Source organism: Lepidochelys kempii, chromosome 25, assembly GCF_965140265.1.
Source record: "Lepidochelys kempii isolate rLepKem1 chromosome 25, rLepKem1.hap2, whole genome shotgun sequence".
In the NCBI taxonomy this organism is placed as follows: domain Eukaryota; kingdom Metazoa; phylum Chordata; order Testudines; family Cheloniidae; genus Lepidochelys; species Lepidochelys kempii.
Genome location: NC_133280.1, coordinates 16,087,444 through 16,111,648, shown reverse-complemented (window position 1 = coordinate 16,111,648; position 24,205 = coordinate 16,087,444). Strand labels below are relative to the sequence as shown.

General features: G+C 58.0%; 1 protein-coding gene across 3 annotated transcripts in view; it reads right to left on the bottom strand.

The window, feature by feature from the left end:
- The window catches only part of PDE4C (phosphodiesterase 4C), a 119,912-nt gene extending 96,381 nt beyond the window's left edge, over positions 1–23,531 (bottom strand). Inside the window, exons 1-2 of one of the 3 annotated variants that reach the window (XM_073323653.1) lie at positions 23,488–23,531; positions 18,001–18,076 (exon numbers count right to left, since the gene is read on the bottom strand). In XM_073323653.1, the coding sequence (XP_073179754.1) occupies positions 18,001–18,076; positions 23,488–23,516 (105 nt within the window). In that variant the 5' untranslated portion in view covers positions 23,517–23,531. Of the gene's footprint in view, positions 1–18,000; positions 18,077–22,646; positions 23,048–23,487 lie in introns of those variants that run through there. The other 2 variants (XM_073323654.1, XM_073323652.1) reach the window with 2 other exon arrangements.
- Between the last annotated feature and the right edge of the window lie 674 nt (positions 23,532–24,205).

The window sequence follows — 24,205 nt, the reverse complement described above, 5'->3', positions numbered from 1 at the left end:
CCCAGTGTACCAAGACTGACTGAAAATCACTATTAACGGTCCAGAGAACTCCTCAGCCAGCTCTTTTAAAACTCATGAATGGAAGTCACCTGGACCTGCTGGTTTTAAAAAGTCTGGTAGCTGCTGTTTAACATCCTCCTGAAATGCTAGTGGAATGGAAAGTGTGTTATCACAGGATATTACTACATCAGCTGGTTTTTCTTCCAAATACAGAAATATTTATTGAACACTGTGACAAAGTGGGACTGTTCTTAATGTTTCCTCTGAATAGTGTGGGGGTGCCTCAGTTTCCCCTATGCAGTTCTTAAGTATCTAGGTGGTGGGGTAAGGGTGTATAATTGTTGCAGAGCCCTAGAGGGCAGGTGTGTGCAGGGGTCTGGACACAGAGAATGGCCAACACCCTGTTTCCTGGCAATTGATGGCCTGGCTCTTCCCCCCTGCAAGGTGAGAGCTAAAGGGTTGAAGATAAAGGAATCAGGTAACCTCCTGGCCTGGAAAGGGACAAAGCCCAGAGGAGGAGGGGCAGGAGAGAGTTTCAGTTTGGGGCTGGCCGGGGATGAGGAGTGAGTGCAAACGGGGTTGTCTAGCTCACTGCCCCCCAAAATGAACCCGGCTCATGGGTCCTGTTCTCTGTACCTACAAGCTCTGTTTTAGACCATGTTCCTGTCATCTAATAAACCTTCTGTTACTGGCTGGCTGAGAGTCATGTCTGACTGCGGAGTTGGTGGGCAGGACCCTCTGGCTTCCCCAGGACCCCGCCTGGGTGGGCTCGCTGTGGGAAGCACATGGAGGGGCAGAGGATGCTGAAAGCTCTGAGCTCAGACCCAGGAAGGTGGAAGCCATGTGAGCTGTTTGCCCTGCAGACAGGCTGCTCCAGAGAGACTTCACCCGAGTCCTGACTAGCTTTGTAGGGAGCAATTCCAGAGCATCACCCGGGGACGCCGTGACAAACACTTTTGCCTTTTGTGCATTATTATTGGTAATTCTACCATTTCCACTTAGTAATGGACCAGTACCATCATCAAGATTTTTTTTCCTAATAAACTTAAACTCCTTATTGTCCTTGTCTATGGCCAGCAGAATTATCTCCTTATGTCCCTTTGCTTCCCTTATCAATTTTCTTCACTTCCTAGCTTTTGATTTATATTCATTACTATCAATTTCCCCTTAACTGACTTTGTTTCCCCTCTAAACCAGGTTGTTTTTTTAACCAGTATATCTTATTTCAAATTGTAGTATTGTGGCTTTAACAAGTCCCAATTATCATTCACATTCTTCTGATTAAATCCTTCCTCCCAGCTGACCTGACTCATAATTGCTTTCAGCTTTGTGAAATTGGCCTTTTTAAATCACCAAGTCTGAGTATCACTGGTCTGGGCTTTACTGTGTTTGCGTATCATAGATGTGATCCAGCCATGATCACTTGTCCTAAGTTGCTATTAATGCCGAGTTCTGTGATCAGTTCCAATTTGTTTGTCCCAATGAGGCTGAACACAGAATGCTCCTTCGAGTGCAGTCCCCGGTGGGTGAAGAGTCCCCACGCTGGCAGTAGTGAGGACTGCTGGGAGCTCGCCAATACTTGGGAGAAAGGCTAGAGCAAAGTCCTTCTGTCCTGCTGGGCACAGGGCTGAGGAGGAGGGAGGGAGGAATATCTCATCTTGTGCATGGGTCCCAGCTGCGATGGATGGTCACTGGGAGGGAGGACTAGCCTTGCACACATTGCAGGTTGCAAAGGACGCTTGTAAGAGGTTGACATTAATTAGCTCTTATTTACAATGCTAATTGCAATGACACTGTGCTGGTGCCAATAAATCACTCTGTTTAACAAACCTGCAGCAAGCTGCATCTGCTGCCACATTGATGGATGTCTGGGGGACTATTCCTTTAACTACAAAAAGAAGTATAAGAACAAACTCAGTGGCTAATTAAGCTGCAGGCAGCCTGGCACTGATAGATGCAGCAAGGCAGAAAGCACGCACCACGGCAGGAGACAGCTTCCCGCAGGGCCGCGAGCAGGTGTGGGGCACAGACAGGCTGATGGCTGGAAGGGAGCAGTTTCTAGAGCATGAAGTTCAGAGGCTGCTTCTCTGCTCTTGAGCCAGGAAACCAAGGCCACTCAGGCCTTGAGCAGCTGCCAGCCAAGCGGGGCAGCCAGCCCTGAGCAGAGAACAGAGGGAGCCCCTTCCACAGCCCTTCGCCGACACCAGGGGCAAACCGCACACAAACCTGCCTTCGTGTGGTGTTCACGCTGCAGGCTTTTAGTGCTGCCCTGGGCTCCTCCTGCCCTTCCACTGCCAGGATCCCACCCAAGACCGTCAGGGTCACGGGTCAGAGCAGGGGCAAATCTGAGGCTGGCTGAAGCTGAGGAGTTCATAGTCAGGTCCTGGCCAGGGGCAATGCCAAGGGTGGGAATTGGAGAGTGAGTTCAAATCAAGCCAGGAATTCAAGGGGCTGGCACAGTCATGGCAGCTGCAGAAGATCCACACTATTACCTAGATGCTTCCTAGAAGGCACCTTGGGCTTATATAGGGCAGGGAGCCAATCAGCCCCTGGGGCTGCTGCCTGTCAAACCCTGGAGGTGGAACTTCCCTGTCTGCATCCACAGCAGATCCTGGGAAGTGGCATGCCAGGTGGTTACAGCTGCTGCTGGGTGGCTCTGCAGGCCTGGGTTTTAGAGCCATGGGGCCTTCCCTCCCCCATGGGAGTTCTGGGGACACTTCCCATGCGGCACAGCTGCACACCCTTAACTCTGCCTGCATGGACCCTTGCCCCAGGGAGAGCACAGCGATACGGTCCCTGCTTGACGGGTGGGTCTGGGGTGGCACTTTGCTCAGGAGGCGTTTGACAGTCACTTTGCCCTGGGCCAAATGGACAGAGGAGGAGCTGGGCAAAGACAGGTCAGCCCCCTCCCGCGCATGGGGAATACCCAGACAAAGCCGCAACGTGGCCCTGCCCTGTGCCCCGGAGGACAGCCCCGCCTGCGGCTCTCCCATCGCGGGCTCAGGGCCTGGGCACCGAGTTGTTCTTGGGGCTGTTCCGCACCGAGCAGACACTGCACGGGGCGCTGCTCCACGGGGAGAGCCAGTTTCACATTTAATTTGCAATTGCCGTGCCAGTGGAGCGGGTGCGGCTGGCTGCGTAGTTGCGGCTCTGCTCAGACCTTGACTCTGCTGGAAATGCCACGGGCCGCTGGAGCAAGGCGCAGCAGCACCTCCCCTCCCTGGGCCACGTGCCGCTTCCAGGCTCACTAGCCCACTTCGACCCTCAGGCCGATGGTTCCAGCAATCCCATCACCAACGTCTGGGCATGTGCCACACGGTCTTTCCAGCCCTGACCCCAGTCAGCACCTGGCAGCAAGGGCAGCGCATGCTAATCTGCATGCGGAGGCCAAGCAGCAGGCTTGAGCCACCCACTGCCACCCCAGCAGGGGCAGCCCAGCCCTGGCTACGTCCGGTGACCGTGGGTGAGTCGTTAAGGCAAGGCCATGAAAAGCCAGGGTCCAAATTCCCTTCCCGCTGCGGCCCCCAGTGCGTAGGGGAGTCATGCCCACTCACGCCCAGGCCGACCCTTGGTCAGATGCCTGGCAGGGCGGTGTTAAGGCCTGCAATGCCTTTGTCACATGCACAGGGGCTGTGCCCGTGTCCTCCCCGCACCACAACCCAGAGGTGCCTGCGATTCTGGTACCGATCTCGGGCCTAATCCTGCAGGGTGCAGACTGTCCTGCGCAGTCAAAGAAGCTGGCAGAAGAGGAGGGTGCCCAGCCCTGCGCTGGGGCAAGGGCTGGCTCAGACTGGCCATTCTGTATCATTCCCCTTTCTGTGCTGCACACCAGCATCAGGACTGCCCCCGCTCCTGCTCCCACTGTGCTACCCCACAGCCCGGCCCGGCCCTAGCTATAAATAACGGGCTGGCTGGGGAGCCAGGAACACGACCTGCCCTCGCCCTCACATTCACAGGACTGGGCAAATCCTGGAAGCGTTCGTTCTGGACAGCTGCAATTAGAGTGACAGCCTGAAAAGCAGAGACAGGGTTCCCAGCTGCAGGCCTCACCCTGCCCTACCATGGTTAGTGGGCTTGGGAAGCCTTTAAACATAATTAGGAGAAATAAAGCCATTAATTTGCAATCCCCAACTGACGCAGCAAGGCCCTCTGGCCGGAGAGCACCCGCCCTGATGGAGGACGGATGGCCCAGGACCAGCTGCTGAGGGAAACCCTTCGCTCCCAGCCCACCCAGGGCTGTCACCTGCCCCGCGGCCCTGCTCAGCCAGGCGGCCGTCCAACCCACCAGCACTGCCACTGAGTAACCAGCCCCCCAGCACCCAACCAGGCAGCAAAAATGGAGGTGTTTCGATTCAGCAGAGCCCCAGGAAAATGACGCTTCCCAGACCCAGCCAGAGCAGCAGCTGCTGGAGGGAAAAGGCCCTTTGCAAAAGCTGGGTGAGCAGCTCGGTCTCTGGTCGATTGCCCAGAAAGGCTCGTTCCAGCCCTAGCAGAGGAACAGACCTAGCGCTGGTCTGAACAGCCCCACTGAGAGAGGAAGGCAATGGCAGGAGGAGGAGGGATGGGCAGCAGCCACCCCCCACAGCTTGTGTGAGGCGCGAGGGAAGGGTAGGGGTGCGTGTGTGTGTGAGGGATGAAGGTGAGCGGGGTGCAGGGAGAGGGGTGCGAGGGAAGGGGGAGGTGTGTGTGTGGGTGACTGTGAGGGGTGTGTGTGAGGAGGGGTGAAGGGATGTTGTTGAGAGGGGTGTGTGTGAGGGGTGTGTGTGAGGGAAGGGTGAGGGGATGTGGTTGTGAGGGGTGTGTGCGAGGCAAGGGTGGGGTGTGTGTGAGGGAAGGGTGAGGGGATGTGGTTGTGAGGGGTGTGTGCGAGGCAAGGGTGGGGTGTGTGTGAGGGAGGGGTGGGGGTGCAAGGGGTGCAGGTGAGTGGGGTGCAGGGAGAGGGGTGCGAGGGAAGGGTTGGGGGTGGAAGGGGGTGTGACTATGAGGAGTGTGTGTGAGGGAGGGGTGAAGGGATGTTGTTGTGAGGGGTGTGTGCAAGGCAAGGGTGGGGTGTGTGTGAGGGGTGTGTGTGAGGGAAGGGTGAGGGGATGTGGTTGTGAGGGGTGTGTGCGAGGCAAGGGTGGGGTGTGTGTGAGGGAGGGGTGAAGGGATGTTGTTGTGGGGGGGGTGTGAGGGAGGGGTGAGGGGATGTGGTTGTGAGGGGTGTGTGCGAGGCAAGGGTGGGGTGTGTGTGAGGGAGGGGTGGGGGTGCGAGGGGTGCAGGTGAGTGGGGTGCAGGGAGAGGGGTGCGAGGGAAGGGTTGGGGGTGGGAGGGGGTGTGACTGTGAGGAGTGTGTGGGAGGGAAGGGGTTGGGGGTGAGTGTGCGAGGAGGCCGATGGTTTGTTTATGTTGTGTGCTGGCTAAAAAGGCGAACAGCCCCCCTCCCGCTCCCTGCTCGGCCCCAGCCCTGAGCAGATGGTTTTTATCCTGCAGGCCTGAGAAGCTGCCACTGCCAGCAGGAGCCCTGAGGTGCGATGGCGGCCAGCCGGCTCCTTCCCTGCCCTTCCCTGCGCTCCGGCGAGCGACAGACAAGTGGGGGGGGCGCAGCGGGTCCCAGCCGCCGTGACGGGGGCTGCACTGGGCAGAGCCGGTGCCAGCCACTTCCCAAGGGACAAGTTCGCCACTGCAGCGCCCAGCTCCACTGCCCCGCTGCGGGACCGGAGCAGCACCGTGGCCCTTTCCCCAGGTCCCGGCCTCCTGCTAGAGCTCGCGGCACCTGCCCTGGCATGCCCCAGGCCGCCACCGGAGCACGAAAAGCGAAGCAGGCACGGAAAACCAGAGCGGGGGGGTATGGGGGGGCCGGGGTAGAGAGACAACGGTGCTCACATCTAGTCCATGATCCCAGCCTGCCTGCAAGAAAAACAGCCCCGGGGCAGGGCCTCGCACCCGCCACAAGACGGAGCCGGAAAGGGTCACAGGAACCCCACTCTGCTCATCCCCCACCTCAGCGATTCATTGTCACCCCCCCCCAGCCCCACATCAGCTCTGCCCCCGAATTCCCCACAGCAACCCCCCGCCATCAGCCCTGCTCCCAGCCCCCACACCAGCTTGGCCCCCAGCGGCTCACACTCCTGGAACCTGTCGCAGGCTTCCAGGATCTGCGGAGTCAGTGCGGGGCAAACAGCTCCACGCGCGGCCGAGGCCTGCAGCACCGGGGTGTGGAACCCCAGGGCTAGCCACGGCCGCCCGGGGCACCGCTACCCCCAACTCTGCAGTGCCCAGGGTGCCGAGCCAGCGTCCCTGCCTCGCCTGTCCCATCAGCACCCCCCGGGCTCCCTAACCCAGCCTGACAGGCAGGGACAGAGAAGCAGATGAGTGACAGGGTGTGCGCTCCTGGGTGACGGAGATGCTGCCTTCGCGGCTGCTTTGTCTCCCCTCCAGCAGCTGGAGCGTGGAGCTGGAGCCCAGAGCCCGGGTGCAATTCCTGCTATTTCTCCAGCTGTCTGTCAGGTGTCATGAAAGCAGCAACAACGATATCGTTTGCAAACGATCAGGCAGGCGTTTCATGCAGCAGCTTTAGAGCAATTCTGTGCCTTAGTGTAAAACTTCCCTGTTTCTCTCTTGATTAAAAGCAAGTTTTTAAAATATTCCTGCATTTCCTTTCCGTCAAACACGCCCAGGCTCCAAACAGACACCAGCCATTCGCCCTGGTGGTCCACCTGGGGTTGGGTTAACTCACCCCAGAGCTGGTTTCATTTACATCCAGGCCAGAGGAAACTTGGGCTCCAAACCACTGTTCTTCTCCCACCATGGCATGAACACCCAGCCTGACTGGCCACTGCTGCCAGGGTCCCGCTTCCCAGATCCTAGCCCCTGTGCAGAGCAGGGATCCCACAAAGGGAAGGGCAGGACTGACTGTTTCGCTGGGCCCAGAATGGAGCCCCCTCACACACTAGCAGAGGGGCAAGGAGTCAGGCTGCTCCCTCATCCCCCCGCCTAGTAGCCACATGTCACGGAGTCCCCGGGCGATGCTCTGGAACTGCTCCCCATGAAGCCAGGCAGGTCTCTGGGGTAGTCTCCTCTCTGGGAGCAGCCTGTCTGCAGGACACACAGCTCACCCAGCTTCCACCTTCCTGGGTCTGACCTCGGAGCATTCAGCATCCTCTGCCCCTCTGTGTGCTTCCCACAGCGAGTCCACTCAGGCGGGGTGTTGGGGAAGCCAGAGGGTCCTGCCCCCCAACTTCGCAGTCAGACGTGACTCTCAGCCAGCAAGTAACACAGAAGGTTTATTAGACGACAGGAACATGGTCTAAACCAGAGCTTGTAGGTGCAGAGAACAGGACCACTCAGCTGAGTCCATTTTGGCGGGCAGTGAGCCAGACAACCACGTCTGCACTTCACTCCATGTCCCAGCCAGCCCCAAACTGAAACTCCCTCCAGCCCCTCCTCCCCTGGGCTTTGTTCCTTTGGGGGGGGGGGGCAGGAGGTCACCTGATTCCTTTGTTCTCCAACCCTTTAGCTCTCACCTTGCAGGGGGGAAGGGCCAAGCCATCAGTTGCCAGGAAACAGGGTGTCGGCCATTGTCTGTGTCCAGACCCCTGCACACACCTGCCCTCTAGGGCTCTGCAATGATCATACACCCTTACCCCACCACCTAGATACTTAAGAACTGCATAGGGGAAACTGAGGCACCCCCACACTATTCAGAGGAAACATTAAGAACAGTCCCGCTTCGTCACACCACATGCCCTGCTTGTGCTCAGGGCCGGGACCAGTGCACAGATCTCCCTCCGTGGTTGCCGTGCGCACACACAGCGGGGGGGGGGGGGGGGGGCTGGGGAAGGGTCATAAGCACTGTCTCTTTCAGAGCAGCCCCAGCCTGTTCAGTCCTCGGCAGCAAATGGACTGAAGAGTCCACACAAAACTCTGTCTGCCAGGGGCTGCGGGGAGCTCACCCGTGGCTTGGCCAGGGACCTAGGGGGCTGGTGAGCTGGAGGCTCTCCAGGGAGACTGGCCTGTGCATGCCCCACACCCAAGCAGCTCAGAAATTCCAAGAGTGCCAGGCACTGCAGTCTATTGTGCCAGTGCCCAGTGCCTGAAACAAGCAGCCGGGCCCACAGATCGCAGGAGGAGGTGTCTGCAGGCAGGGGCTCGGTGCAGAGAGCAGCCCAACCCCCTTGCCCTGCACTGCAGAGGGAGGGGGGCCCACGTGGACTGCAGGATCTGGCAAGCGCAAGCTGTCCTGATGAGGCCCCCGGCTCAGAAGTCACAGCTCCTGGCCCCCTGGGACCAGCTGCAGCCACTCGGCACTAATGACGCCCTCCGCTGCATTCATGGCCTGGTGCTGAAGATCTGAATTACCTGATATGCCAGGGCCCGTCAGAGCCGAGGGGCTGCCCAGCACCCGCTGCTAATCGAGGGCCTCGGCGCTGCACTGTCGGGGGGCCTCAGAACACTTAGCCCGTTACTTCGCCGCTCGGCAGGGCTCTCCTCAGCCGCGGCCAGCCAGCTCCTAGGACTCTCCTGGGCCGGCGCTCAGGCTCCTTCCTCGCTGCAGGAGCAGGGCTGGAGACAGGCACGGCAGCTGGCGGCCTGACACAGAGCTCAGTGCAGGCAGCTGAGGCCAGGCTGCGTCTCCCCAGCGGGGGGGCAGGCCTAGGAGCTCCAGTGACTGTCTCACCTCAGACTAAAAGAAAAGGAGGACGAGTGGCACCTTAGAGACTAACCAATTTATTAGAGCATGAGCTTTCGTGAGCTACAGCTCGCTTCATCGGATGCATACTGTGGAAACTGCAGAAGACATTATATACACAGAGACCATGAAACAATACCTCCTCCCACCCCACTCTCCTGCTGGTAATAGCTTATCTAAAGTGACCACTCTCCTTACAATGTGTATGATAATCAAGTTGGGCCATTTCCAGCACAAATCCAGGTTTTCTCACACCCCCCCCCCTTTTTCCAAAAACCACACACACAAACTCACTCTCCTGCTGGTAATAGCTTATTCAAAGTGACCACTCTCCTTACAATGTGTATGAAAATCAAGGTGGGCCATTTCCAGCACAAATCCAGGTTTTCTCGAAACAGCAGACTGGACTTCTACATAGAATGCTTCTGCCGACGTGCACGGGCTGAAATTGTGGAAAAGCAGCATCACTTGCCCCATAACCTCAGCCATGCAGAACACAATGCCATCCACAGCCTCAGAAACAACTCTGACATCATAATAAAAAAGGCTGACAAAGGAGGTGGTGTCGTCATCATGAATAGGTCAGAATATGAACAAGAGGCTGCTCGGCAGCTCTCCAACACCACTTTCTACAAGCCATTACCCTATGATCCCACTGAGAGTTACCAAAAGCAACTATAGCATTTGCTTAAGAAACTTCCTGAAAAAGCACAAGATCAAATCCGCACAGACACACCCCTGGAACCCCGACCTGGGGTATTCTATCTGCTACCCAAGATCCATAAACCTGGAAATCCTGGGCGCCCCATCATCTCAGGCATTGGCACCCTGACAGCAGGATTGTCTGGCTATCTAGACTCCCTCCTCAGGCCCTACGCTACCAGCACTCCCAGCTACCTTCGAGACACCACTGACTTCCTGAGGAAACTTCAATCCATCGGTGATCTTCCTGAAAACACCATCCTGGCCACTATGGATGTAGAAGCCCTCGACACCAACATTCCACACAAAGATGGACTACAAGCCGTCAAGAACACTATCCCCGATAATGTCACGGCTAACCTGGTAGCTGAACTTTGTGACTTTGTCCTTACCCATAACTATTGTACATTTGGGGACAATGTATACCTTCAGATCAGCGGCACTGCTATGGGTACCCGCATGGCCCCACAGTATGCCAACATTTTTATGGCTGATTTAGAACAACGCTTCCTCAGCTCTCGTCCCCTAACGCCCCTACTCTACTTGCGCTATATTGATGACATCTTCATCATCTGGACCCATGGAAAAGAAGCCCTTGAGGAATTCCACCATGATTTCAACAATTTCCATCCCACCATCAACCTCAGCCTGGTCCAGTCCACCAAGAGATCCACTTCCTGGACACTACAGTGCTAATAAACAATGGTCACATAAACACCACCCTATACCAGAAACCTACTGACCGCTATTCCTACCTACATGCCTCCAGCTTTCACCCTGACCACACCACACGATCCATTGCCTACAGCCAAGCTCTGCAATACAACAGCATTTGCTCCAACCCCTCAGACAGAGACAAACACCTACAAGATCTCTATCAAGCATTCTTACAACTACAGTACCCACCTGCGGAAGTGAAGAAACAGATTGATAGAGCCAGAAGAGTACCCAGAAGTCACCTACTCCAGGACAGGCCTAACAAAGAAAATAACAGAACGCCACTAGCCGTCACCTTCAGCCCCCAACTAAAACCCCTCCAACGCATCATCAAGGATCTACAACCTATCCTGAAGGATGATCCAACACTCTCACAAATCCTGGGAGACAGGCCAGTCCTTGCCTACAGATAGCCCCCCAACCTGAAGCAAATACTCACCAGCAACCACATACCACACAACAGAACTGCTAACCCAGGAACCTATCCTTGCAACAAAGCCCGTTGCCAACTGTGCCCACATATCTATTCAGGGGACACCATCACAGGGCCTAATCACATCAGCCACACTATCAGAGGCTCGTTCATCTGCACATCCACAAATGTGATATATGCCATCATGTGCCAGCAATGCCCCTCTGCCATGTACATTGGTCAAACTGGACAGTCTCTACGTAAAAGAATAAATGGACACAAATCAGAGGTCAAGAATTATAACATTCATAAACCAGTCAGAGAACACTTCAATCTCTCTGGTCACGCAATTACAGACATGAAGGTCACTATCTTAAAACAAAAAAACTTCAAATCCAGACTCCAGCGAGAAACTGCTGAATTGGAATTCATTTGCAAATTGGATACTATTAATTTAGGCTTAAATAGAGACTGGGAGTGGCTAAGTCATTATGCAAGGTAGCCTATTTCCCCTTGTATTTTCCTACCCCCCCCCAGACATTCTGGTTAAACTTGGATTTATGCTGGAAATGGCCCACCTTGATTATCATACACATTGTAAGGAGAGTGGTCAGTTTGGATGAGCTATTACCAGCAGGAGAGTGAGTTTGTGTGTGGGTGGGGGGGGGGTGTGAGAAAACCTGGATTTGTGCTGGAAATGGCCCACCTGTTGATCACTTTAGATAAGCTATTACCAGCAGGACAGTGGGGTGGGAGGAGGTATTGTTTCATGATTTCTGTGTGTATATAAAGTCTGCTGCAGTTTCCACGGTAAACATCTGATGAAGTGAGCTGTAGCTCACGAAAGCTCATGCTCAAATAAATTGGTTAGTCTCTAAGGTGCCACAAGTACTCCTTTTCATTGTACGGAGAGTGGCCACTTTGGATTGCAAATTGGATACTATTAATTTAGGCTTAAATAGAGACTGGGAGTGGCTAAGTCATTATGCAAGGTAGCCTGTTTCCTCTTGTTTTTTCCTACCCCCCCCCCCCCAGATGTTCTGGTTTAACTTGGATTTAAACTTGAAGAGTGGTCAGTTTGGATGAGCTATTACCAGCAGGAGAGTGAGTTTGTGTGTGTATGGGGGTGGGGGGGATGTGAGAAAACCTGGATTTGTGCAGGAAATAGCCCAACTTGATTATCATGCACATTGTGTAAAGAGTTGTCACTTTGGATGGGCTATCACCAGCAGGAGAGTGAATTTGTGTGGGGGGGTGGAGGGTGAGAAAACCTGGATTTGTGCTGGAAATGGCCCACCTGATGATCACTTTAGATAAGCTATTACCAGCAGGAGAGTGGGGTGGGAGGAGGTATTGTTTCATATTTTCTGTGTATATATAAAGCCTGCTGCAGTTTCCACGATATGCATCCGAAGAAGTGAGCTGTAGCTCACGAAAGCTTATGCTCAAATAAATTGGTTAGTCTCTAAGGTGCCACAAGTACTCCTTTTCTTTTTGCGAATACAGACTAACACGGCTGTTACTCTGAAACCTGTCATTGTAAAGAGAGTGGTCACTTTGGATGGGCTATTACCAGCAGGAGAGTGAGTTGGGGGGGGGGGCGGAGGGTGAGAAAACCTGGATTTGTGCTGGAAATGGCTCAACTTGATTATCATAAAGCCTGCTGCAGTTTCCACGATATGCATCTGAAGAAGTGAGCTGTAGCTCACGAAAGCTTATGCTCTAATAAATTGGTTAGTCTCTAAGGTGCCACAAGTCCTCCTTTTCTTTTTGCGAATACAGACTAACACGGCTGTTACTCTGAAACCTGTCATTGTAAGGAGAGTGATCACTTTAGATAAGCTATTACCAGCAGGAGAGTGGGGTGGGAGGAGGTATTGTTTCATGGTCTCTGTGTGTATAATGTCTGCTGCAGTTTCCACAGTATGCATCCGATGAAGTGAGCTGTAGCTCACAAAAGCTTATGCTCAAATAAATTGGTTAGTCTCTAAGGTGCCACAAGTCCTCCTGCTCTTTTTGCGAATGCAGACTAACACGGCTGTTACTCTGTCACCTCAGACTGTCCTTCCCCAGCCAGGAAATCCCTCCAGCACTCAGAGGGTCAAAGCTTTCATCCTCCTGTGCCGGGGCTAATCCAGGGGCTCAGTCTGGAGCGCTGGGTACCTGATACGGTACTCCAGGGCTGCCCCAAGAGCCCAGGGCCTGGTCTAGGGGCTGGTGGGGAGCCAGGAGACCTGGGTTCGGTTCCTAGTTCTCTCAGTAACCTTGCGGGTCCCTTCTCCGTGCTGTTCCCCTGGCTGGTTAGCAGCCCTTCCAGCAAAGATGGTGCAGTGCTGAGCACAGTGGGGCCCCTGTCTGGGCTGGGGCCTGTCATTGCCCCTGAGATAGGAATTCGTAGGAGCTTTGGGGGTACGAGTCCCTGTCAGACAGCAGAGAGCTGGGGGCTGCAGGGAGGTGCCAGCAGACACAGGTCACATCTGCTCCATTGTTCCAGTGACAATGGAAGGCCATAATTCATGAGAGAGGCAGGGGCTGGGCCAGTGGGGCCTAGTGCTGCTGGGTTTGCCCCGTTAGCGACTCATTGCTGCCGGGTGAGATGCTCTGTTCTGGCCCTGGAGAAGGGCCCTGCTGTTAACCCCACTGTGAAACGCCAGCAGACAGGACATTTCAGCCTCTTCCCTTTTTTGGCTGAAGAATGTGAACGATAAGGAAAGACTCATTTCCTGAGGGTGCTGCGTGTGTAAAGGGCCGAACCAGCCTGCAGCCTCCCACCTCCCCACACTGGGGGGCACCCAGGGAACAAGGCAGGGGTCAGTGTAATGGGAACCAGCGACATAACCAGGGAGCAAGCGAAGGCCCCGCTAGCAAAGGGAGGGGCAGCTCCAGAGAGAGAGAGAGAGGTCAGCTGGGGGCAGAGCCCCCGCAGCCTGCTGTGCATAGATGGGGCTACAGAACAAGCCGGCTTTGGCCCAAAGCCCAGGCCCTCCGCTCGGGGCTCTAGGAGCAGCTCCTCAGCGCAGGGGAGTGTCTGAGCCATGAAGAGGGAGGATTGAGACCAGGCAGCAGAGGGCAATGGTGAGCGTACACCTGTCGCTCTAAGCGTGCACCTCTAAGCTATGTCTGCACGCTGTTTAAGGCGGGCAGGGTCCAAACCTGCAACCCCCCCAGCAAGCTAGAAATAGCAGTGGTGACGGGGAGTAAAGACACATACCCGAGTACTGACCCTACCGGGCTCTCCGCTCGGCCAAGCTGTACCCCCGGCTCGCCCACTCGCCCCATGGCCTCCCCGCCTTTCACTGCCGCCTTCCACTGAGCCCTGTAGCTACATGCTACAGCATGGCCACGGCCGGCTTCTCACCGGGGTGGGTAGCAACGCGTCCCCTGCCCGCCCCCATCCTGGGGCCGCAGCCTGTGTGCAGAGGCTGCTTTCCTGGGCCCAGGGAGGTCTCACTCAGCAACAGCTCACTGGATCATGCCCCTCCCTTTAGCTCCGAGGAGACGGGCTGTGGCAGGAGTGGTCCTTTCCCTGTGCCACGAGCTCTGCCGCTGGCAGTGGCCGGCCAGGAGCCGCTGCACCAAGGAGGTTAATGGCCAGAGGGGGCTTGGGTTAGGGTTAGGGCAGGGTGCGGCTGGCTCCCAGCAGAGCCGCGCTGAGCTATGGTAAGTAAGGAGCCTGGTCTGGGCATAGGGAGGAATAAAGGGGGGCAGCGCCCTGGCACCTAAGGAAAGAGCTTCCTGGAGTCAGGCAGGGCTGGAGCAGGGGGAGCTGGGGAGCAGATTGGCGCGCGCAGGCCCTGGGTGCAGTGGGGCACACAGCTGCTGTGCGGGTTGGGAGGGGTGCCCCCCATGGTGAAGCTGCATTTGCAGTGGGAGGGTGTCTCGTTCCCAAAGCAAGTGGGTTGGGCTCTCTCACTCCAGCTAAGAGGTTTATCCCGTCACCCATCACCAGGGTATCTGGGCACCTTCCCATAGAAAATCAATGGGAATAGCGCAGTCTGTGGACTCTAGGGAGGCCCTGGCACATCTCCCTTTTTAGGGTAAAATCTCGGCTGGGGGGAGGGGGAGGGGTTGAAGTTTTTTAAGATTTTAAATTGAATGTTTTGGGGCCAGCATGGTGCATCCCACACACTACCAGGGCTGATCCACTGGCAGGCCTCAGAGAGCCTCTCCTCACCCCCCAGCCTGCCCCCCATGCCAGGTGCAAAGCAGTGGCCGTTTGGTGAGAGCTGGGTCAGGGGTCACAAGGCACCAGCCTCGGAGGTGGCCAGCGCAGTGGAAAATCCTCTAGGGGCCGAATGTACAATTATCCCAGGAATAATAATAATTAACTGCCCATTAGGGACATAATTAACTCCCGCTAAGTGCTCTAATCTCCGTTATTAGTGCCCTGGAGCGGCAGCAGGTGGGCCGGCTTGGGAAGGTGGGGAGAATGTGCCTCTCATGCTCACGGTCATGTTCATTTCAAGGGAGCTTGATAGCCGACTCCCAGTGCCGGGGATGCTGCTGCCTTTCCTCCAGCACCCCCTCGCACGCCTGGCAAGGGAGAGGGGAGAACCCAGGTCCCAGCAGGGAGTGGTGTGCGTGGGGCCCGGGGGTGCTGCAGGGCTGGGCTCACACCAAGGCAGGGGGAATTTCCCGCCCCTGGCGGGGCCCTACCCTGCCACTTGACAGACTGCAAGTGGGCAGGGAGCTGGCTAGCAGCGCCCACCTGCTGTGTGTTGGCTCCTTGAGCCGTAACCAGGGAACCGCAGGATCCAAACAAGCAAAGTGGCTTTTAGTCCAGGTGCTCTAATGCCCCCAGCCGCAAGCCGCTGGAGCGGAGACAGAGGCGCAGCCGGAGCGTGCTGGGGCGTGTTTGCTGCAGCACGGGGCTGGGGTCGGCAGCTCTGACATTAGGAGGCCTCTCAGGTTAATGAAGCAGCAGGAGCTGGTGCTAAATCGCTAACGAGGCGGGCACCTGTGGCCAGTTGCACCTGGCGGAGCCCCCAGCAGATGCTAGGCCGAGCTGAGTGCAGCAGTGTGAGAGCGGGCACTCGGGAACATCACCCCACCCTGGCCAAACCCAACCACAGCGCTGGGCTGGCCCCTGCCAGGCTCTGCCTAGCACAGGAACCTTAACCCCTAGCTAGCCGCACGGGACCGCAGAGCAAGCCACACGCCACACGCCGGCCAGAGCCAGCCCCCGGGACATGCTCAGACGCCCATAAGTCACTAGTGCCTGGGGCGTGAGGGCAGAGGCCCATTAGCAGGGAGGGGAGGAAGCTGTTACCCCAAGCCACAGCCACCACCGTGGCACTCTCCACACCCCAGTTCCTGGGCCCCAGGATTTGCTCATCACATAGAATCACAGAAGTGTCGGGCTGGGAGGGACTCGAGAGGTTGCTGAGCTGAGACCAAGTAAACCCAGACCAGCCCTGACAGGGGCTTGTCCAGCCTGGTCTTAAACCCCTCCGAAGACGGGGATTCCACCACCTCTCTGGGGAGCCTGTTTCAGGGCTCATCTCCCTCCGTTAGAAAGTGTTTCCTCATTTCTAAGCTACAGCTCCAGGGCTGCAGACTGAGCCTGTTACTCCACATCCTACCTTCGGCTGCCTCACAGAACAATCAACCACAATCAGCCCTTCACGGATTTGCAGATGGGTACCAGGTCCTGCCTCGGACTGCTTTTCTCCAGACTGGACATACCCAGGGTGTTTAACCTTTTTAACCTCAGGATTTCTAACGCTGTGATGAGCTCTGTCGCTCTCCTCCAGACTCTCCCGTTTGTCCCCATCTTTCCTAACGTGCAGCACCGAGAACTGGACACAGGACTCAGCTGAGGCCTCGCCAGTGCTGAGTAAACCAGGCCAATGGCCTCCCGTGTCTTAATACCACACTGCTGCCAATACACCCCAGAACGAGCTTAGCCTTTGTCACAACTGCACCACATCGCTGACTCGTTCCCTTTGTGATCCTGCTCCGCAGCTCTCCCACCTCGCCAGTTAGTCCCCGGTTTGTAGCTATGCATGTGATTGTTTGGGGGGAGGGACAGCTCAGTGGTTTGAGCATTGGCCTGCTAAACCCAGAGTTGAGTTCAATCCTTGAGGGGGCCATTTAGGGATCTGGGACAAAAATAAGGGATGGTTCTTGGTCCTACTGTGAAGGCAGGGGACTGGACTTGATGACCTTTCAAGGTCCCTTCCAGCTCTAAGAGATAGGTATATCTCCACATTAATTAGCTAATTTGTCCTTCCTAAGTGACACACTTTGCCCTTGTCCTCATGGAGTTCCATCTTGTTGGATTCAGACCAATTCGTCCAAGTCTCCAATTCTCCTGTCCTCCCAAATGCTTGCAACCCCTCTCTGCTTTATGACAGGTTTTAGAGTAACAGCCGTGTTAGTCTGTATTCGCAAAAAGAAAAGGAGGACTTGTGGCACCTTAGAGACTAACAAATTTATTTGAACATGAGCTTTCGTGAGCTACAGCTCACTTCATCGGATGTAGCTCACGAAAGCTCATGCTCAAATAAATTGGTTAGTCTCTAAGGTGCCACAAGTACTCCTTTTCTTTCTGCTTTATGTTATCTGCAGCTCTTATCAGCAAACTCTCCACTCCATTAGCCATGTCACTAATGAACACAGCCAGGCCTGGTTTCTGTGGGACCCACTCGATGCACCTCCCAGCTAGAAAGCGAACCACTGGTAACCCCCGAAGTTCTGTCTTTGGGCCAGTCACGCACACACCTCAGTCACTTTATCTGGACCCACATGCCACAGTTTGCTTATGAGACTGGGTCAGACGTGAAGGGAGGATGCGGCTGCCACTGTCCGTCCCAGCGCCGAGGGCTCTGTGAGGCCCCCTGAGCAGCTGGGGCGGGCGCTCAGGGCTGGGGACGAACGCTCGCTTGGTGGCTCGCTAGCAAAGGCCGTGAGATGGGGAAAGTTTCCTTCCTTCCTTCCTGAGGCAGAGACTAGGCACGGCTGGGGGCAGCGCTGCTCCGAGGAGGCTCTCAGCCTCGCTCTCCGCCCCGGCACACGCAGAAAAGCTCATCCAGACCCGGGGAGCTGGGCTGGGGAGGGGGACCAGCCCCAGTCTCAGCTGGGCCAGAACATGCGAGGTGCACCACAGGGACACAGCAGCCAAATGAACCAGAGGCCACTTCCCCCCAGCCTGGGGTGGGTATGACGCTGACACTTGCAGCAGCTGCCCCGCCTCGCCCCCTGGTTAGGGATTACAGGCCCCACAACCGTCCCCCACCCGGGGTCTGTGCTGCTTGTCCCCTCCCCAACATCAGCCCCCCACCCCCTTTTGTTAGCAGCATTGACCCTTTTCCCCTCCCCGCGCTGGGGCCCAGCCTGGCCGGTTCCTGCAGCATCCGGGCTATAGTCCTGAGCAGCACTGCCGGCCCCAGCCCCAGATGCCGTCTGGGCTGCACAGCGTGACCGGGATCCACTCCGCCTGGCCAGCTGGGTTCCCAGTGGGGTGCCCTACCCCCGCCGGCCTCCAGCCGCGCTCACCTCCATGCTCAGGAAGGACAGGGCTGTCCGACTCCGCCTCATCCTGGCCCCTGCTCCAGCTGGCCCTGGTCCTTCCCTGCAACCAAAGGAGGAGGAGAGGGTCAGGCTTCTCATGGCTTTTGCCTTCGGCGGGTCTTGCCCTCAGCTCTAGGGCAGGGTCTCGCCCGCCCTGCACTGGATCTGGGGAGGCTGGCAGGGGACGGCTGGGAAGTGGAAGCCAGACCTGCAGGCGCTCGAGCCCGGAGCGATGGGGTGGCTCTGAAGGGTGCTGAGGGGGAGGGGGTAGATCACCCCCCGCTGCAGGATACCTGCCCTGTCAGGCCCCAGCTGAGCTGAAAGCAAGACTCCAGCCACTGGCCCCCTAATTTGAACCCCCCTCATCGATAGATCCCTCCCAGCCAGCACCCCGGGGTGGGGGCAAAGCGCCTCCAGTCAGGGCAGTTTCCGGCCTCCCAGCACAGCGAAACCAGGTGACGGCCCCACTCAGGGCCAGCGCTACCCAGGTGGCAAACCATCACCCAGGGCTCGGTGGGCCTCTCTGGGACCTGGGAGCTGCTGAAAGGAGACCTCCCAACGCGGCCAGAATCACGGCTGCCCCAGCTACACCAACCCTGGGCCTTTGGCTTCAGCCTGTGTCCGGGGCGGAGGGGAAGGTTTTGCTCACGTCCACCTGCAAAACTCTGATCCTCAGAGACATGGAGCAGGAGGGGATGGAGCCCCGGTGAGCCCCACATGCCCGGGGTCAGGCAGTGCCAAGGGGGGAGGTGTCACCTCCTGCTCTTTTGGAGACATTTCTTGTATGTTCATTTGTGGGGGATCAAACAGAGTGAGCGGGTGGAGGCTGCGTCTGGCGGGATGGCGCCAGCTGATCCTTGCCCCATTGGAGGCTGGGGCCTTGTCCCCAGCACCGCAGGGTCTGGACGCCTGGCACAGCAGAGTGGACAGGGCAGAGGGGTGGGGGTGGGGGATTGGATAAGGGGCAGGAGCTCCCAGGGGGCAGTAAGGAGACAGGGGGCGATGGGGTAGAGGTTGTCAGGAGACAGGGAGCGGGGGGGTTGGATGGGGGTGGGGTCCCGGGAGTCAGGGGGTCCTGGAAGGGAGGGGACAGGGAGCAGGGGGGATTAGATCGGGGGTGGGGTCCTTGGGGGTGCAGTTAGGGCAGGGGGTCTGGGGAGGGGGTGGTCAGGGGACAAGGAGCAGGGGGGTTGGATGGGTGGGGCATTCTGAGGGGGGCAGTCAGGGGGTGGGAAGTGGGAGGGGGCGGATGGGGGCAGAGGCCAGGCTGTTTGTGGGGGCACAGCCTTCCCTACCCGGCCCTTCGTACAGTTTCGCACCCCGATGTGGCCCTCAGGCCAAACAGTTTGCCCACCCCTGAACAAGGCGATAAAGACTCGCTCCTGTGAGAGTGTCGATTGCAGCTGAGGGCCCTGTGGCAGCTGGCATCATCCCCCAGCCTGGTCAGCCCCGGCCCCCAGCAGCGTGGAGGGGGCATCTGTCCTTCACCAGTCAAACGCTCCCCTGCAGCACAGCGAAGGCTGAGCAGGAGTCTCTCTCACGGCCCCAGGGCTGTATAAATCTCCCCTCCACACCAGGGAATGATTAAATTCCAGGCCTGGGAGAATGAGGGCAAAGGGCCGCGATGCCGAGCAATCCTCAGCCAGCTCTGGGCCCCAGCCTGCCCCGGGAATGGGCCGCACTTGGCAGCAGGCCAAGCCATCCGGCCCAGAACTTGGCTGCTATTTCATTCCCTCTCTGGGGCATTGATAACCAACCTTGAGCAGGCGGGAGAGGGAATGGCACCAGCTTCCTTCTACTGCGCCCTCCTCCTACGGGGCCCTGGCGGGGGGGAGGTTGTTCCAGCTCCTTGGGGCTCCAGCGGTGGAAGGAGGCAGTGTTCCTCCCCCAGGAATGTGCACCTGGCTAACCCCACTTAAGCATTTGCAAAGCAGTGGAAGCCCCTTCCCCACGCCCAGCTCTGTGCATCTCAGGGCCAGCTCCCTGTAGGTCGGCCACGGAGCCTAGAGGCGTCCAGCCAGGCTGGGGCCAGTAGTGCCCCACTGGAGGAGGTGCTCAGGTGGGAACTCTACCAGGCAGCGCTGGGTCCCCCTCCCCCAGCACAGCCCCACTGGCCAGGGGAGAGGGGAGAGTGAGTCCAGCTTCCTGCGGCATCTGAGAGGCAGCCACTCAAGGCGACCTGCTCCCCGGGCCTGTGCTGCAGCACACAACCCAGTCCAGGGCGCAGCCCACACCGGCCAGCTGGTCTAGAGAAGCAGGAACAACCGGCCCCAGGAGCACATGGCCCACGAGCTCTGGGCTCCAGGGCGTCCCTGGCCTTGCCAGGGGTGAAGGCCAGTCCTGCCCAGCCCAGAAGCAGACTGCGAGGTGCCAAACGGGGAGGGGGGGGGTGCATCGGGCTCTCCGGGGAGAGATCCCAGAGCTTCCCTGCAGCAGAGTCAGGCAGGCGGGACGGCACCGGAGGGGTACGGAGGGCCAGGTCCCTGTGCCCTGCAGGTGTTCACAGCTCAGCCCAGCCCCCCAGGAGGACCCTTGCTGTGAACGCCCCGACGACTTCAGACGATTGAACCCTGAGAATGTCGGGAACACCCAGGGCTGGGAGGGGCCTGACAGGCTGGGAGCCGCATGTGACTCCCAACTGCTGCTGCTAGCAGGGGCTAGGGGGGATCCCAGGGAACCCCCAGGCTCAGCGCAAGGCAGCAGGCCATGGGCTGCCACCTCTATGGCTGCTGAGAACCAGCTCCCAGGGGCTGGCCCTGCAAGTCCCTACAGGAGCTGCTGTCAGACTGGGGCACATCTGCGGCTGCTCGTCCAGGCATCGGGCTGTCTTTGAGGTGCAGCTTCAGGCTGTAGCAGCCTGACAGGCCTTTAGCCGGGGCTGGGTGGGGGAGCTGGCCTGCAGCGGGGTGCCTTAGGGGAAGAGCTTGTTCTCTCCGGTCTAAACCAGTGGGGTCTGGAGCCAGGAATGGTGCAGACTGCCCACCTCACAGATCTGCTGATGCCCCTCAACTCCAATAGCAGCCCCCCATTATTCCAGTCCTGCCTCCCCTATGGGGGTGACAGAGGCACCCTCTGCGCTGTGGGACCCCGTCCCAATAGGGTGGGCAGGGAAAGCTCCGCCAGACTTCCTGCCTGCAGCCCCTCCATCCCGAGCCCATAGGTCAGGAGTGGCAGACGCCCACCTGGCCCTACAGCCCCCAGAGCGAAGAAGCCAGCTAGACGGGAAGGTGTGACAAAGTGGGACTGTTCTTAATGTTTCCTCTGAATAGTGTGGGGGTGCCTTAGTTTCCCCTATGCAGTTCTTAAGTATCTAGGGGGTGGGATAAGGGTGTATGATCATTGCAGAGCCCTAGAGGGCAGGTGTGTGCAGGGGTCTGGACACAGAGAATGGCTGACACCCTGTTTCCTGGCAACTGATGGCCTGGGCCCTTCCCCCCTGCAAGGTGAGAGCTGAAAGGTTGGAGAACAAAGGAATCCGGTGACCTCCTGGCCCGGAAAGGGACAAAGGCCAGAGGAGGAGGGGCTGGAGGGAGTTGCAGTTTGGGTCTGGTTGGGGAAATGGAGTGAAGTGCAGACGTGGTTGTCTGGCTCACTGCCCCCCAAAATGGACCCGTCTGAGGTGTCCTGTTCTCTGCACCTACACACTCTGGTTTAGACCATGTTCCTGTCGTCTAATAAACCTTCTTGTGTTACTGGCTGGCTGAGAGTCACGTCTGAGTGCGGAGTTGGGGGGCAGGACCCTCTGGCTTCCCCAGGACCCCGCCTGGGTGGACTCGCTGTGGGAAGCACACGGAGGGGCAGAGGATGCTGAATGCTCCGAGGTCAGACCCAGGAAGGTGGAAGCCGGGTGAGCTGTGTGTCCTGCAGACAGGCTGCTCCCAGAGAGGAGACTCCCCCAGAGTCCTGCTTGGCTTTGTAGGGAGCAGCTCCAGAGCATCGCCCGGGGACTCCGTGATAGAAGGTGATGGAGGGATCTCTGCTTGTGGCCTGGGAGCTCCAGCTGCTCTGCCTCAGAGCACAGACCCGTCTCTGCCCAGCTCTCTGGGGACGTTCGATCCCACCGGAGGGCTGGGCTCTGGGAATCACCAGGGGGTAGTTCTCTGGACATCAGCCTGGGTGATCACAGTGGGACCTTCTGGCCTTGGCAGGGGCGAGAAGGTTTGACCCGCAGTGTCCTGACGGGCCCCTGCCCTGGCTGGTAGCACGACCTGAGAGCCTGGCGCTAATCCGGAACACCCACCAGAGGGGCAGCCGCCCTCCTGTCCACACACCCCATGCGCTGCAGCCCAGCTGCATGGCACATGCTGGCAACGCTGCCAGCCAAGGTTGCAGAGGCACGAGGGAGCCCAGAAATTCCAGGCAAGTCAGAGCTGCAAACGACTGCCCCGGGCACTACTCCACATGCCGGGCCCTTAACACGCAAACCCACTGCCACCAAGTACACCTCGAACCAGCCAGGGCCCCTCGCACAAGGCCTGGCTGAGTGCCCCGCCACTCGCTGCTAGCAGAATCTCAGGGATCCCTGCCCCCAAGACTCTACGACGCACACGCTTTGCCTGCTGTTATTTGAGTTTTGAACAACAGCCACGTTCCCACCTGCCTGTGCTAGCCCCACGTCCGCAGAGACTTACACTGAGTGGCTGCCAGCGGGGCAGGGACGCCGAGTCTGTCCGTGGGCCGCCGGAGCAAGCAGAGGGGAAGTATTTAGCAAACCGTCTGCATGTGATCCAGCGGGCAATAGCACGGTCTGGAGCAAGCAATATTAACATGCAGCTTTCTCTGCACTTTTCTGCGGTCCTTAACTCTTCGCTGCCTGGATGACAATGCTTCCCACTCAGAGCAGAGACCCTGCAGATGGCCCAGAGCTGCGGTAACACAGACCCTCACATGCGCCAGTCTGCCCTCCAGCAGCCGGAGGAAGGCGTTTGCTTTCTGTGCGTTTGCATGTTTGCTACCCCCTTTGATTTACGTGTGTCCCGAGAGACCTGGCAAAGTTTCCTCTGCACAGGGAGCGGCTGGGCGCTCTACTGGTTATACTGCAAAGCCAAGGGATGAGTGCACGTCGCCCAGGGGCACACGTTCGGGGAGGAGTGACTGCAGGGGGCTGAGCAAGTGAAACCCAACGCCCCTGCTCAGCCTTTGGCCCCTGGAGTCGCTTTTTACACCGAGACTTGCCAGGCCAGCTGCCCCTTGTGCAGAGAGCGGTTCCCTGCAGCCACCGTCTCTGCGAAAGCCCAGCTGCCGGAGCCTCCATGGCCCCTCACCCAGGGCCAGCACAGAGCAGCCCCAGCAACACGTCCTTTGCCTTTAAGCTGTCCCTGGATTGGGGCGTCTCACCCCCATGGAGCAGGCGCCCGGCAGCTTCCCCTCCCGCTGCCCCCGGGGTCTCCTCTGGAGCCTCACTGGCCAGAGAACCGAGCTCTGCCGGCTCCCCCAGAGCGTGGTCGGAGCTCTCCCGCCCGCAGCACTGACCTGGCGAGAGGGGTCGCCTGCACGGCCATGTGCCGAGCTCAGCAGAGACACGAGGGGGAGGGCACGGGGGCAGACTCCACTCCAGGGATGAGCTGGCATCACATCAGGGGTGTTGCACCCAGGCCTGACCTGCATCCACTAACGGTGGGTTTGAGCCTAGCTCAGTTAAACCGGTGCAGCTTGTGTGCAGCCACCTCCCACTGGACTTAAACGGAATAGCTCAGGCCAGCAAGGGCGTCCACATGGCTGCTTTGACTAAACTGGTTCGAAACCATGTTCGGATCATGCAGTGCAGGGTGTGTGTGGACAAGGCTAGTGTCTAGGGATCCTCACACACGTCTTTACACACCCCATCACGCTGCACCTTGGGCTGGACTGAAACCAGTTTACACGTGGCCTTACCCCTCGAGTTCACTAGGAGTGGGCGCTGCCATCCAGCGAGACTGGAGCAAGGGCCTGCTTGTGACCACACGCTGCACAACAGCCCCTGTCCCGGGCAAGCCACCAGGCTCCGTGCAGCCGGTGTCATGCCCAGGCCGCTGTGGTCCCGCAGGGGCCTTAGCTCTTGGGGTTTACTTTACCACGGCTGGCTGGAACTAGCAAAGCCCATTGACTCCAAGCAGCTCAACCTCAACATGGTTTCCTTGGGGATTTTCCAGTGGGGGGGAAGCTACCTGGCCCCTTGGGAGGGGCTGGCTCCCTATTGGCTGGGAGTCTG